General features: G+C 45.3%; 1 protein-coding gene across 1 annotated transcript; it reads right to left on the bottom strand.

Moving 5' to 3' along the window:
- Positions 1–1,003: 1,003 nt before the first annotated feature.
- kcng2 (potassium voltage-gated channel, subfamily G, member 2) lies at positions 1,004–12,816 on the bottom strand (the record flags this gene model as incomplete). The annotated part of the gene is made up of 2 exons (XM_079287989.1): positions 1,004–2,001; positions 12,028–12,816. The coding sequence occupies 2 exons, from the start codon at positions 12,814–12,816 to the stop codon at positions 1,174–1,176; spliced, it is 1,617 nt and encodes a 538-aa protein (XP_079144115.1). The 3' UTR covers positions 1,004–1,173.
- Between the last annotated feature and the right edge of the window lie 3,768 nt (positions 12,817–16,584).

Below are 16,584 nucleotides of genomic sequence, written 5' to 3' on the forward strand. Positions count from 1 at the left end.
ATGACACATATTTGTAAGTGTGCTTCTCGAGCCGGTTTCATTCTCACTCAAGCATTTACTTTAATATTGTGTCGACTGGTCACTTTACCTCAAAATGTGTTAAGATGTCTGGCACCAACATCTGTCTCTCCAAAGGATACAGTAGCTCCAGCTCGTGCTGTTAGTATCTGGGATACTAATCACTCATAATGTCCCAAAAATGAGCAGTCATTTGAATTTTGGGTGGTTTTAACTGTAATGAAACGTATACAAACCTTCCAGATTCGTGTAGAGGTTTGGGCAAAAAAGACCAAAAAACTACGATCAATAGGAGATACCTCTGTGGAAATATGAGTGGCCATACCAGATTTCACGGCAATTTGCACGGCATTGCAGTTGCTCCTGACCAAAGAGTTGCACAAACAGATATGCGTATATATCATTTTTAACAAGGCAACTAAAACTTTGCTGAAACCTTGATAAAAGCGAAGCCTGTTTCCTGAAACGGCTTCCTATTCTTTTAAAGCTCCAGCATAAGAACCAGATACTTTTCACACGAGTGCATGCAGAGCCCTTTGACGAATAAATTGTCTATGTCACGTCATAGATGAATAAGCTCTGCTTCATTGCAAATAAATGCGCTGACATCATCATGTGCATGTGTGTACCTAATATATAACAAAGTTATTTGGTTTGGCAAAATGCAATATGGAGATAGTGTTGCACATCAATAATAAACGACATGTCTCACAACTCAGCAAATACCTTTATTTCAGACAATCCTCTCAAATGCAGCTACACGAGGAACATTATTTATAAGTCTGAGGTCTGAAAAACAACTTTTCGTGTCGGTTTGCTCACTCGTCTCAAGTCTGACTCGCAGCCAGAGAGAATCCTGTCTGTCACTTTTTTCTCATTCGACTGGTTCTTTAATGATGTACTTGAACTATCGAAGTTCTAAGTCAAATTTGTGGAGGAAAAAAAAAGACCTCTGCAGCTCCTCCGCAAAACTTTAGAAACTCAGATACGCTCTGGTGCAGAAGCGGCTTCCCACGATCAAAGCAGAGACCTCGATCTCCAGAGAAGAAGATCTCCTCCCTGCTCACAGTCCTGCAGCTTGTCAACTTGGAAGTCCCCGCGCCGGCTGCCACGGCCTCCCAGACTGCCACTTGAACACGGACAGACAGAGCAGCTCTAAGTCGTCATGGCCGCTTTAATCTCAGCAGCCCTGCGAGCAGCCATGGACTTCCTCCGATGCATGGATGAGGCCGCGGCCCCTGTGATGGCGTGGTAGCTGTCCGTCTCCTGAGAGTCTTCGCTGTTCTGGGACTTGGTGCTGTCCTGCGAGTCCGACTTCTGCCTCAGCGCCCGGATCTGCTCCTCCTTCAGCTCCAAGTAGGAGCGGGAGAAGGTGTGAAAGATGGACGTGACGGGGAAAGCCATGAGGAGGATGCCGCTCAGGATGCTGCTGAGGGCCACCACCTGGCCGGGGATGCTTCTGGGCACCATGTCGCCGTAGCCGACCGTGGTCATGGAGATGACGGCCCACCAGTAGCTGCCAGGGATGCTCGTGAACTCCTGCTTGGCGCCCAGCTCGCTCTCAGCAAGGAACACCAGTGGGGAGAAAAGCGCCATGGCAACGCAAAGGAAAAGCAGCAACAGGCCAAACTCACGCGTACACCTCCTCACCGTCAGCCCGAGCGTCTGCAAGCCTAAGGAATGGCGAGCCAACCTCATCACGTAGAAGATCCGTAGAGCTCGCAGGACGCGGAGAACCAACCCCACCTTCTCCAGGTAGTTGTTCCCCGAGCCCGCAGGCTTCTCTCCCACCGACAGAGAGTCCACAATGAGGGTGACGTAGTAGGGAAGGATGGCCACCACGTCGATGACGTTGAGAGGCGTTCGCAGGAACATGCACTTGCTCTGCGTCTGAATGAAGCGCAGCGTGAACTCCAGGGAGAACCAGGCAACGCACACCGTCTCCAGCACAAAGATGTTGTAGCACCTCTGGGAGCACTCGCCCTACGGAGAGAAGAAGAAGATAAAAAGCAGACAAAGACAGACATTAATTAAGGGTTGTGTTACATTACAAAACAGCAACAACACCCCCCCCCGGTGTGTCAGATAAATACCGTAGTGCTTCAGATAAGGTGCAGTGTCAGCAATTAAGACTGTTTCAAAGCCTGCTATTTGGTTCGCGGGGTTGTCGTTGACAGAGGAGGCTGATGCGTTTGATCTCGCAACAAAAGGTGACGCTGAACAAAAACACAAAAGGGAAGGTGCTGAGAGATTCATGAAGTGTGAAACAAAAGGCTTTGATTATCTCATTTCGTGAACCCTCGCTGACTCACACGTCAAACCCGAGAGGTCAAGAGGTGAACGCTGTCGATGTGCGGACATCAAGTAATTAACTGTCTCAGTCACGGTGCCTTCTGAAAGCTGCCGCAGCTGAAATGTTCTCTCTTTTAATGGTAATCTATTTTATTCTACTGCTGAAATAGGGTTCATACATATTTTAAAATATAATTATTCGAGATTACTTGGTTAGTCACCCCTGGAGGACACTGAAAGAAAAAGTGAGTGCTTTTCATTTTTGTCAGCATTTAATTAAATGTTATTAATTACAAACAATATACTTTGCTTTATTAGGATCAGTTAATCGTGTGTGGATTCATTAGAATGTGAGAATGTTTGAAGACATACAGAATATATTTTTAAATTCTTTCCTCTTTGAAATGTCGCGTAACGCTGAGAAATAGATCTCTGAAGAATCGTGAATCCTCTCAGACTCAGTTCCCTGTTGTGTTTCGTGGCTCAGATGTTCATGACTTTGATGTTGTGCAGAAACACATGATGACAGCGAGCCAACAGTGATACAACAACAACAACACACACTGTGGTTGTGGAGATTTTCTCCAGGTGAGAATGTGCGCAAGCGGGAATATACAAGCAGAACATTTCCCTTCGTCTTTGCTCAGTCAACAGCTCTGCTGCCGTGGACGCGTCATTCCAACTGACTGGCCTCAAAGAAAGGAAGTCCTCCTCAGCGATTCAGCCTCGTGCATTTTTCAGTATAGACTTAGTTTTGCATATAGCATGCTTTTTTTTTTGCCCTAGAGAGCTAAAACTTGCTAAACCCATTCAGGACCACGTATATGACGGATCGGCACAGCTGGAGTTGCAGCTTTTCACACAGCAGCAGCAGCAATTAACTGCTGTACGGATCTGGAGAAGCAGCCATCGTGATCAACAGTGGGATGGATTTGCCGACCGATTCATGCGTTATGTTCTTCAGCGCTGCGGTGGCAGAGTAAAAACTCAACGCCTTTCCACTGACAGTTGGCTGAGCACAGCAGTACAACAGGTTCTATCAAACCTCCACAGTGTGGATGTGAAAGTGCAATTAGATGCCAGTCGGCATTACTCACTAGTTTATGGTTATAAATCATCGAATCTAAGAAGAAACATAAAATTGCAGTTTTAACTGAGAAAACAGATGAAGTGTAGCTACAGTATGGACAGCTCAGGTCAGTTACACAGCCGGCTTACTGAGGAGTAAAAGCAGAGGATGAGAGAATTTGAAATGTTCTGTTAGTCAGAGTCACGTCACAAAGTCTCTATTGGCAGCCGTCCACAGCCAACATTAAAATGAATAGGGAGTTGTTTCTCTTCCTCGGCACAGCGCCGTATAGTTCCCTGGCCAGCTGCTAACAAGCCGATATATATTCTCATTTTGAAATGTGAAATGATAAAATAACTGTGAGGTTAAGAGCACAGATTATCAGCTTCTCTTTGAGGGGATTTGAAGCGGAATTGGACCAGAAATTTAAAAGAAAATGTTATATTCTCCCATTTCAGAATGCCAAAACCACTTGGATAGATGATAGAGGAAACAGTACTTTGCTGATTATTACTGTGTTCAGTAAAAGAGCCTCTCCATTAAGTTTCATATCGTCAGTTGCATGTTCGGTTTCTCTCTCTAACTCATTATCCGCTTTACGGGTCATCAATCCACCTCTGAGTCCTCATGCAAAGTGTTTTCCTGAACACCAGTTTTTTGTATCTGCGGCGACATTAAAGCTCTGCAGCACATGGCAATGTTGAAGCTCTGGAGGCGCCGCAGAGAAATTCAAATCTGAGCTGAAATCCACCCTCTAACCACATGCTGTCATTCCACATCCAAAATAATACGGGTCTGAAGCCAAGACAAATAAATGTGCTCCTGTCCAAATCCTTAAGGAGCTCATTCGTTTGTCACATGGTACCCAGTGTGTTTCACACCTCTGTCTTTCTGCTCTTCTGCGTCCACAAGGGAGTCTGTCTGTATTCGTTTTAATGACACTGTCCCTTTCCTTGTGTTTGACCAGCATATTTGTATTGTTCTCTGTCGGAGGTTTTTCTGGCTGAGTGCATCTTGCACTCCCTCCCTCCCGCCTGCCCGTTCTCCACACAGAGAAGCCTCTGATGTAGGCAGAAGCGCGGAGGATCAAAATGAAAAGCACACAATTATCCCTCTCAGCGATCAGGGGATTCTGACCCTGTCAGCGCTGAAGACAAGCATGCAAACCAAACAATGAGGGAGGCGACGGCGGCCCACCTCTGATTCCCCGCAGACATGTTTGAGCGGGCTCACAGACAGGGGTACTTCAAGCGCCGGGCTGGTTCTGTCCTCGGCACGCCCATGCGTTTAATGGATGTATTTATTCACCTCACTGGGCTCCACTGAGTGTCTTGTGTGTTTGCTCTCTGCCGGTCAGATTGAGTTTCAACGCTTCCCCGCTCTCTTCCAGAAACCATCTTAATAAGCTTCTTCAAAAAGAAGGCATCTTATTTCAGAACAATAACGGGATTGTGTGTGACTCCCAAGTGCTATTTCCATAATCCATGAGAAGAGATGGCAGATTTAAGATTGTATGGACAACAAACAAAAGTCCAGGTTTCACTTTTAGCAACAAAAAAAAAAGCTGCATGTCATGTTGTGTGCAGTCATACATATTGAAATAACTTGAAACCAGTAAAATACAGGATGAAAAGGGCTCCACTACCAACAGCTGGTGCTGCCTTGTCTCATGTGCTTTACAAGAAGACACCCAACTCATCCATGTGTGGATCTGTAGCTCATGTGAATACGTGACAGCAGGACACGAGCATCATTGCAAAAGTGCAGATTAAAGCCAAAATACGAACCCTAAATGGTTAAGTTATTGATACACTTTACAAGGGTTCGGTGTCTTACAGTTTTAGACATTAATAGAATTTTTGTGAGAAATTGTACAGCCACACTAGTCCCTCTCATCTACTGCATGGGAGACCGATCCAGGTAGTAAACCAGAATCAGTTGGTGCTCATCCTCGAAGCCTTCTCCGTTGTAAAAGTGAAAAACATGGTTTTGAAACCCCTCAGATAGCATTTCATCTTTGTGTGCAGCTTTGTAATGCGCAGACAACCAACTGGCTTCCCTGAGCTCTTCAATGGAAAGCATTCGGGACCGTCTACCACGCAGGAGATGAGAGGCTCAGCAGTGCTTCGGGATAAATGACAACAATGACAATGTTAATTTAAAGTGTGAGCATTTGCTAATTAGCGCTGAACACAAATTACAGCTGAGGCGTTTGTGACAATATTTCAATGTCTGTCTGGCAGTCCATTCAACATCTGTCGAGATATTTTACTTTGGACCAAAGTAGCGGAACCATGGACAGCGTTCCCCGTCGGAACGTTACCGTGAGTGTGACTATTTTTTATATAATGTCTGAATATGCAAGGCAGACGTTTTATTTCCACAGGCAGGATTCATTTATGTCATTTATTGACTGGCTGCAGTTTCGGGGAATTGGAAACTTACTACATCTGTAAGGTTTCAGAAAAGAAAGGGCTGGACCCAAATGCAGGGAAACGGAGGGTTGGATAATTGTGGGTTTAATTGGAACAAAAAAGTATTCAACACAAACGCATGTGAATCACAAGTCCATGAAAAATAAAACAGCCAAAGAAACGGGGAACACGGCAACGTGGAGCAGACACTAAACATAACGGGAGGACATGGCAGGCAGCCGAAAGACGGACCAGGTTACACCAAAGACGACCGAACACTGAGCCGAGGGACACACGGGGTTTAAATACACACAGGGGTGATTACACACAGCAGGTTTCAATTAAGGGCGGGGCAGCCGATCACGAGAGGAACAGACGGGGGCAGGAAGTGAAGCAGACTGAGGAGGTGCAGCTGATTGAACGCAGCAGTGTCTAATGAGGGGAAGGGCCGGCCCTCACCGGGGTAAGACGGACAAAGGCAGGAAATACACAGAACATCTCAATAAAATAGAATCAACAACCAATTCAAAACATAAATCGTGACAATATGTCCCTGAAAAAGACTGACGGCCTCCTGCCACTCACACAGTGCATGCTGGGATAGGCTTCTGCACCCTCCCCCCCCCACAGTTAACGATGTATTCAATAACCATTAGTACTAAGAGTAAGTAACAGCGTCATCACAGGGCCTCATGCCTGCCTACTGCACGCCAAAACACTGTCAGTCAAGTATACTTTTCTGTCCTCGTCTTAATTCTGCTCCCACAACCTTAAAATAGTTTTCATTCAGTGTAAAATCTGTCACATTGAACGCTGTGTTTGCGATTACTGCCTGCGAAAGAGGAGCCAGCGAGTCAGGAGAGCAGGCTGCTTCAGGGTGAGATCTGAGCAGATAGAAGCTCACTCGAGCCATTTTACACAAATTATAACAAATAAGATTGACGTTCCCGCTAAGTGCATAGCTTTGCGACCTGCTGTGTGTCTGATCATTTCTCAAAATGGTCAAATAATATTATCTGATTTCCCCCAGAGCGCTTTGGTGAATTTCCTCCAGTAAGTCTCTGTGTGTGTGTGTGTGTGTGTGTGTGTGTGTGTGTGTGTGTGTGTGTGTGTGTGTGTGTGTGTGTGTGTGTGTGGGTGTGATTAGGATGCAGAATTATGATTAGCAGGCAAAGTATTCTGCTCTAACCCAGATTCAATAATTACATATCAGCATGATTACTTTCTCTGGAACTTTTTAAAGACTCTACTGAACATCGTCTTTGGCAAGAAGAAGAAGTCGAATCCACCACCGCCATGGAGTCTGATCAAAATGTTTCATCATTTCAGAAACGTATTTATTTTTCGATCGTCTGAAAACGATAACTCACACACACACACACACACACACACACACACACACACACACACACACACACACACACACACACACAGCCTCCTGTTCTGTTTCTGTAAAAGCTAATAATACTCATTTTACACACCTGTAACGACCTGCTCTGATAATTATTATCGTCATTATAGTTTCATCTGGTCCAACCTAATCTATAACACATCAATAAGTATGGCTGTTGCCTGACAGATGTGTCTCTCACTCTCTCTCCACTCCCCGAAAACACACGTTTACAACAAACAGTAACTGATGGACTGAAGTCAGCAGACAGCGAGTGAATGAGTGAAAGTGGTTTTAACGTTTTAAAGTTGACAACAACATTTATGAGCAAGGCTAATGCAGCTTAAATGGGCTGAAAGTTATGCCATAGATATATACACATACACATACATACATATATATATATATATATATATATATATATATATATATATATATATGCATTAACATGACATGAAAGCTCAGTCTCCTGGGACTTTGATTAGATTTGGATTTTAGAACTGTTCCCTCAAACTTCCCGGAGCATCATCAGTCAATATCCCTCACAGCCACACAGCAAAGTGCTTCCTCTGCGGTTACACTGGGAGAAATATGAAAATATTTATTTTACATATCGGGTAAGACAGTGTTTCGGGTCAATGGCAGACAGACTGTACGCTTGCTGTAAATGTTGACTAATGCAAATGCTTCTCTGGTAACAGGAGAAGTGTTTTCTGATGAAGTCAAAGCTGTTGCCTCCTCGTGCGCTGAGAGGCTGTTCAGCTGCTGCGCTTGCAGCTCCGCAGGGACGAGCAATTAGCAAGCTGAACTAAACCGGAGCGCTTTCCTGTTGCAACCAAAGGGCTGGAGAAATACATCACATTATTCAACCTCTTTTACTCTGTTTTTGTAGATTCTCGGTTAATCCTGATAAGTTGATGGTGACTGAGGCTATTTTAATTGGCATTGCCTTCTCATCGTCAATTGAAGTACTCTATGAATATTAACAGCTTAAAGAACTATTTTCTCTTGTTTAAAAATGTCCCCGCAAATATGTTGGTACTCATCCAATCTCTGTCCATCACCTTTCACATTTCTTTACTGACAGTCGAGGTTTTGCTGAAGTCCTACAGCATAAAACACGGCTATGTTCCCATGGGGACTCACAGTGATTACAAATCACTTCCCGGTGATGGTTTCTGGCTGAGGTGAGGGTGTGCTGTTCAAGGGGCTGGGATTTACATCAGAATGGAGTGAATAAGGGCTGAGCGGAGTCACCGAGAGGTTAGATCCACAGCCGGGGCTCTCGCAGGAGATAAACAGGACAAGAACGCAGTTTTCAAAGACGCTTCTGTGAACAGAGTAAGCAATTCTGAGGGAAGAAATCGACAAAACACTTGAGATGTTTCATCTCCTATTCATCCAGAGAGTGCAAAGAGCGGCCATGAAATGCGAAATGCAATCTAGCTTCTTGTTTTTTTATACTGTGTGTGTGTGTGTGTGTGTGTGTGTGTGTGTGTGTGTGTGTGTGTGTGTGTGTGTGTGTGTGTGTGTGTGTGTGTGTGTGTGTGTGTGTGTGTGTGTTAGAGAAAGAGAGGGGTAGAGAAAGGCCTCTTAGTCACCAAATGCTTTTTTCTAAGAGCTACATTAGATTAGAAGGCCTGGCTAAGTGCTTTTCATTGCAGGAGGATCCTTACAACGTTTTTTTCAGCCCGAACTCTCGCCTACGGCTCAAGTGACCAAGTGCATGAAGACGGACGCTTCCTGGGTTTGGGTTGCATTGCCCTCCCGCTTCACAGAGCAATTTCATTTTAGGCTGGAATCCACGACTGAGAGCTTCGTAACGTGACTTCATTTCCTGGCAAGTAAAAATGTTAAGATGCTTTCAGCGTCAGGGGCAGCTGTTTGCTCACTGTTTGGGGTTTCTGGCGGAAACCTCCGTCACTGAAAAGGGAAACTAACGCAGAAGAGCCTTAAACTTGCATTCTTTCTCGTGGCCATCAGGGGGCGACTCCTGTATTTAAGTCTCAGAGAAAATGACTCTACTTCTCTCTTGCTTCACGTGAGTTTCATTTCGTGAGTTATGATCCCCATTTACAATGAAATGGACCATAAAGCAACGTTTTCAGTTCACGAAAGATAATCCTAACATGTTAGAAATGTCTTGAGAGTATTCGTATTAGTAGGTTTAATCAGGTGTAGCAGGCAGTGTATTCAACATGGGAGTGCTGCTCCCTTCATACTGCTGAACCCTGGAGCCATAGCTGAGGTCTCAAAAACAACATTAGAAATACATTATTATAACCTAGATATGGGTATCTAAGGGAAATGATCATTTCATTAGTTTCATTACTATGGGGAGGATCTGTGCAGACGTAAATGGTTGGCTATCAAAGCTAATGGATATCGGGAAGTTCCGTAATGGGGAAGGATGAGTGGGCGGACTCCAGTGAAAGAGATGTGGTTATTAGCAAAAGCAATTCACCAATTTGAGCTGAATGCAAGGGTTGAGCTGCTTCAATTTCAGAGCAAGGCCGAATTCTTCTCATAACATGGTAATAAAGGAGAAGAGACGCTCCACAGCCTTAAATCTGTCCCCTCGGTACAAACCACGACTGCTGGGAACAAAACAGGGGAAACGGAGGGCGCGAACACACTTTTATTGTTCTTCTCAAACCATTGTGAGACGGTTTGCTTTGCCTCTGTTTGTGTGTAGGATTCCTTTGTGTGCACACGGAACAATTACCACCGAGCCAGAAGCGCACTCACAGCACTTGTAGGACAAAGTTTGTCTCCTCGTAATAAAATTGGTATTTTGGAGGGAGTGGCGCTTTGTTTTTATTTACCGTCTCTGGTGTTCATGGCGGTTAAGAAGATGCAAATAAGTGGCAGATTGTGGTTTGCCTCCCTTCATGGTCTTATCCTAGGTTTGCCAAGAATGACACAGCCACCTCATTATACTGATGATGAACCCTTGCGTTTTGGGGTTTGCCCACTTAGTTTGGGTTCTCACTTCTAATGAACCACCACCACCGAATGTTCTGTTGGAGGAGGTGTGACGCTCACTCTGTCAGGCACTCCTGGGTGCTTAATTGGTGCCACGATGACACCTTTTCAGCTGTCCAGAGAGTTTGAAGCATATAATCACTCCCGTTGCTCTTCTGATTCAGATCATTAAAGCTGCGGTTTCATACAGGCACATAATGACAGATGACACTGAATTGGAGATAGAATGAGACGATGTCGAAGCTGGTTTTGTTTTCCTGATTGATTTTCCCTTTGAAGCTCATGCACTTCAAAGATGTATCTTTGACAGAGGGAGAAGCGGCGGGGCTCTTCTTTAATCACACACTGGTCTGCTGATGTCGTTCAGGGGTTAAATTAGTGCGACACAAAGACGCTCTGGAGCCAGATCTCCATGAAAAGGCTCGGGGGGGGGGGAGGCATCGTAGGCTTTAATACGCTTTGTTGTGCTCCACTTGTCACAGACTGCGACAGCATGTGTAGTAAGTGGGTACAAAAGCCCGAGGTGGCAATATTTCTCTTCCATGGAGATGAAAGCTGAATGCAGCAACAAGTGGATGTGCTCCGCTCTCACTTTCAGACCTAATTAGAGACTTTAGGTTTCGAGGATCATTATTTTATTGAGACCTTCTCGAGCTTTGGAATATTATTGGCCATGTTTGTTTTTATTTTGAGCAGATCTTTGGACTGTAACATCAAAGATGCTTTCTAAAATGCCATGCAACATCTACATACCAGTTAAAAAAGCATCCGCATCGATGAAGCTTCACAGTGAACACGGCACTCAATAAAAAATGTCATTTATTTCCATTTAAAGCTCCCGATTTGTTTCCTGGACAGCTGGCCTGGATATGGTTTGGGTAAACAAGCCTTTAACTGTATGGATTAACACTGCATGGCTGTAATTTGCATAATCATCATGTTATATAACAACAATGAGCTTATTTAACATTCATTTCATCTCATTTCGAATTCATTTTTTTATCAGCAGGTCGAGTAAAATCAACTGCATGGGGAGAATATCTGTGGGATACTGCAAACACTGAACTGAAATCCAAAACCAGAACAGACGATTCATTTGAAGATATGTAAATATACATACAGCCGTTGCCGTGAAGGCATTTCTGCTGCAGGAGCAGTGAGGGAAGCGACGCAATAATCTGGTGTTAAGTGAATGGAGCTTCTGTGTCCCTGAGCTTTCGCCTCTGTCTCTGTCACAAAGACTTACAATGAAGCCCAGGAAGACTCTGTATGTGGGCTGCTGCATCAACGTAATCTCTATTCTACTGTAGCAGCTGTGAAGCGCTCACATCCCCAAGGCTGCGAGGAATAAAGAGGAATCCTCAGTGCGAGCTTCCTTAAGTTCATAGCTGTGTGTGTGTGTGTGTGTGTGTGTGTGTGTGTGTGTGTGTGTGTGTGTGTGTGTGTGTGTGTGTGTGCGGTGTTTGTTCATCATGAAAATCTGTTCAGCATGTGATGGCTTCAGCATTTGTACAGCTGTTAGACGGTTATTTGACTCTGTGGGAAACCCAATATTTGATATCACATTGCTGTTTGTTTTTTACTTTCAAAATTTGATACTGTCCTCAAAAATAAAACGAATTGGGAGATGCCTCTCTTTTGAATGGTGCCGAAGTGATTTGGATGCTGAGTGCTGCAGCTTCTGCCGAGCTGAATCATTCCAGTCCAATAATTGTCAGGACTTCATTCCAGAAACGAAATATGGGGAAGCAGATACGAGTTTGGACTTTTGGGATAACTTTAAATGGATTTGTGGGTAAGAAGGGCAAGGCAAAAGGTCATTTCAGAAGTTGATTGTTGAAGAGACGGAGTGAACTCACCCTCTCCTCCTCCTCTCTGAGGTCTGGCATGGTGCTGACACACAGCGTCACTGCGGTGATGGCGACAAATATCACAGACAGACAGGCGAAGATCTTCCCCGGCAGGCCGGATTGGGGGTTCTCCACCATGTCCCTCAGTCTGAGCATGCAGCCCCCCGTCTGGACCTCTTCCTGCGGCCCTGCTCCGGGAGGCTGCGGGCTCTCCTCGCAGGACTGCGGCGAGGTGAGCTCGGCCTCCTCCTCCTCCAACCTCTGCAGCTCCTTGTACTCCTCCTGCCTGAGCCGCAGCTTCCTGAGGCAGCACCAGTCCAGGTTGTTCTCCTCCACCCCCCAGTACAGCAGCTCCTCCTGGAAGGACAGAGCGCACATCTCCCTGAGCAGCCGCAGCTTCCCCGCCGCCAAGAAAGAGACGATTGTGCGGAAAGCCGACGGGCTTCGGTCGAAGAAGTACTCGTTGCGGCTGCCGTCGTAGTCGTCGCACAAGTCCATGATCTCGGCCTCGTTGCTGCAGCTGCGCAGCTTGCCCAGTCTTGTCAGGGGGAACTCCTCCAGCGTGGACCAGGGGATGCGGTACTTGATCCCCCCCACGTTGATGATGGCCGCCCCGTCGGTGAGGCCGATCTCGTCCCCGTCCTGTTGGCGGGGCTGAGGCTGCAGCAGCAGCTGGGCTCGCTTGTAGAACAAGCCCTTTTTGCTTTCCACCTCCCGCGTGTTCTCCACAGGCTTGAAGTGGAAGGGGGTGAACTGGTGATCATTGCTTCCCGCCAGGAAGGCCACCTCCTGGTACATCACTGCCACTTTGCTGGGGGAGCCTGTCCTGCACAACCAGATGGGACGGGGGCTTCACAGGGTTGGTGAGGTGACAGGGAGCTTGTCACCCATTCAGCAACACAGCATGTCTCTGTAGGGCAAAACAGACGAGTCAACAATTACATGTATTTCGTGTATTTACACACTTTTTGTGTCATAAGATGTGGTCCTACAACGTGTACAAACTATTTTGAACACGAGTAGTTTCGTATCTTCAGGATATGAGAGGAAACCCAGTCAAACCAATTAAGAAGATGTAGTCCTAACAAAGGGAAGATATATCAGTAAACTCTATGAAAGTGATCCACAGAGTCCTACTTTTCTTGTTGGACTGTAAATAGAACACAGAAATAATGTTGCAGACAACCCACGAGTCAAAACACTCTTCTCTGGACTCGCAATGAAAGATCAGATCAAAGCAACTAGATGCCAAGTTGCTGCCTGAACCCAACGCTGAGAAATTAACAACGTTGTTTTTCTTTTTCGGAGAGCGACTCAGCAAAGTGCTTCTGACAGGAGCAGTTTATTGAGCATGACACTGCACCCAGGGGTGGCTTCAAGGAGCACAAAAAGAAAGTCATATAGGAGGAGCGCCACAGAGAGGCGACATGTCAAACACGGCTTATTGAATCATGGGAATTGTATCTTTATAAATGCAGGATGACGGCACTAGCGTTTCACTTTCTCGCTGAGAGTTCGACAAGAAGATCTAAACTCCAGCCAGTAGATGGTTAGCTTAGCTTAGCATAAGACTGGACACAGAGGGAAAACGCGAGCCTGGCTCTGTCCAAAGGTGACATAACACACCTACCAGATCGACGAAAGCTAACGAACACCTTATATCCTGCTTGTTAAATCCATAAAAAAACTAAAGTATTTAAAACGACAAGTTGCTTCTCAGTCTATTTAATTTGATGGCTTTCAAGCAGTAACCAGTATTTCTCAAGAAACATTAGTTTGTCCTTTACTAATCTTGCATTCCTTGAGATCTGTATTTGTCTTTAAAATTAAATCAGTGAAAATCAAATACAAGCCAAGCTTTGACGCACAAATGTTTTTCTAATTTGTTAACCAGGCCACTAATGCAACACTTTACTTATTAAGTGGGATTTTGAGTAAAAAAAAGTTCCATTCCAATAGCATCCCTCTCATCCTCATTAGGCAGAGTGAGTGAAGCATATTCATGTTTCCTTTCATCCTCTACACACAACATGTTGTTGCCAGAGAGCTGTGAGCCCGAACGCTCTGTGCTGGTGTTTCAGACGCTCTGAGACAAAACTGTCAACAAACAAAAAACATTCCTTCAACAATGCTTTCAAGAAACACTTCCAAGGTGGATTTATCTCTTTCTTTTTTGTCAGGAATAGTACGTAAACAAAATGTGGCGTGCTTTTAAACTCTGCTTTGTTCTTTCGCCCACCTGTTGCTCACGCAAATGTTATTTAAATGCATAAATCTGCAATTCGTGCATCACTGACACATCAGCCTTCCCACATCCACTCAGTCTTCATCATCGTAAAAGGCCTGAAGCAGAAGTCTTCTTGTGGGACACAGAGACCCTGAAGGACTCTGAACCATCGCCTGACCTGCTCCTGATTGGTCCTCCTCAGAGCGTCTTCTTGTCAGTGACAAGCCTGCGCTCAAACGTACGAGGACAACTCAGTGTCTCGCTTGCAGGAGCAGCGCAGCAATCGGCGGAGAGAAAGCGATTTCACAGCCTAGAATGACGCAAAACGTCTCCCTCCGACTGCAATCATCATGGAAAGAGTGCTTCTCACAACATAATCGCATGCGTAAGAGTCTGAGGGGCAGAGATGAAGAGCACCTTTTAGAGTCTGAGTCACAGGAAGTGATGGTTATGTGGACCAGCTGGGGTTTGTGTCATGAAAAAAAGATGCTTCACAATAAGAAATGGCATAAATGGGCTAAATGGGTTGATCCAAGTCGACAAGTCTTTCTATACCCTTCTTGATATTTACTTGAACTCTTAAAGGGACGGTTCACCCCATCATCAAAAACACATATTTTCCCTCTTACCTTGAATGCTATTCATCAAGCTTGTTTGGGTGTGAGTTGCCTATAGTGTTGGAGGTATCGGCCACTGAGCAATCTACCGTCCCAGCAGTGTCTTTTTCCAGAAATCCTGACCCGGTTACTGAAGATAGTCCACAGACCTTGTTGTGAGCAGATTCGTGTGGGAACTGTGGTTGAAAGAAAATAGTTCCTGCATGACCCTGCACACAGAAGGCCGACATCTCTGCGGCCGACATCTTCAGAACGAGGCAACTCGCACCAAAACAATCTAGAATTGCTGACTTGTTTGTGTTGAACATATCTTCTTATTAAGAACTGCCCTAACAACTTGTGGGAACTTCCTGAAATGTAATTGGCTCCGTACAAAGGAACCACTGGCTTCCTTCCCCAGTTTTTCTGGGAAAAGTTGTCCCACTCACTTTTCGGCCCATCCAACACGCAATATGTGCCTCCGCAACTGCTGGAGACTTCAGAACTCAACAGCCAGTCTCTCCCACTGTACATACTGCTGTTCAGAACCTCCAGAAGTAGATTGAAACCTGGCGCTTTGGAGCCTGACAGTCAGTGTCAATCAGTTGATTGAAAGCGCTGGATTTAACAAAGTGTGAGACAGGGAGGAGGAGATAATGGGCTGAATAAATTGCTGGAAGGGAAAGGATCTATTTGATGGTGAGCCTGAAAGCGGAGAGAATGTGATGTCTGGAAGCACAGTTGCAACAAACACATGAAGAATGTTGCACATCTGCAGTCTCTCTCCTCTTTTCTCTATTTCACAGTCTTATTATGTGTCTTATACAGCGGTGTCTTTCTATCTTGAGCAGCTTCCCCCATCAGCTCACCTCCAGCCACAGAGCAGGAGGGCTAATTAGAGAGATGAGCTGCTGAAGTGTTTGGTCGCAGGGCGAAAATGAGGTTTGAAAAAAAAAAAAAAAACACAGCGATACAGAACAGACTGCATGTTCTACGTAATCTGTTCTCATTAGTTTGTCCTCTCTTGTTTCAAGGGCCGACCGGTGCAGTGCTTTGGCCCCGATTCACTGCGAAGGAGAGCGTTCGTCTCCACATACCAACAGGTTGATAATGATCCCGGCACAAGGACGGGGCATGTTTATATTGGACGATCCATACAAGAAAGGGAGAGGGGACATTTCCATAAGAATAATTTAAAAGCCTCTAATTATGGGCAAACTCATCCACTTAAATACCGACAGGTAAATGCAGTTATCCATGGACGACGCTTTGGAAAGGGATACGTTTTTGTCTGACGAGGAAGCAGCACAACGGGACTGCTCTCCTACAAATTTAAAGAGGAACAATGTTGGGAGTAAAACACAAACATGTGATGACAGGAGCACATTTAACATGTGAGGAGAAATCCCTTCAATGTCAGGGAGCTGGCTATAAGCCTGCCCGTTGTAGGAAACGTGTAATAATATACCAGGAGGAGATGAATGAAGTACCAGGAGGAGATGAATGAAGTACGAGGAGGAGATGAATTAAGTACGAGGAGGACCATTCAACCGTATCAAGCACATGTTCGGGTTATTATACCATGAGGACATTATGGAAGCAGTAATTGAGAATAATTAGCCCCTTTGGCCCCTTCACAACCCCCTGAAGGGAAACCAGTGGGATGTTACAGTGACATGGAAGAAGTTTGTCACATGTATGAAAACAGGCTGCTTCTGTTATAACAGACATGTGATCAACGTC

The sequence above is a fragment of the Melanostigma gelatinosum genome (assembly GCF_949748355.1).
Source record: "Melanostigma gelatinosum genome assembly, chromosome: 17".
In the NCBI taxonomy this organism is placed as follows: Eukaryota; Metazoa; Chordata; class Actinopteri; order Perciformes; family Zoarcidae; genus Melanostigma; species Melanostigma gelatinosum.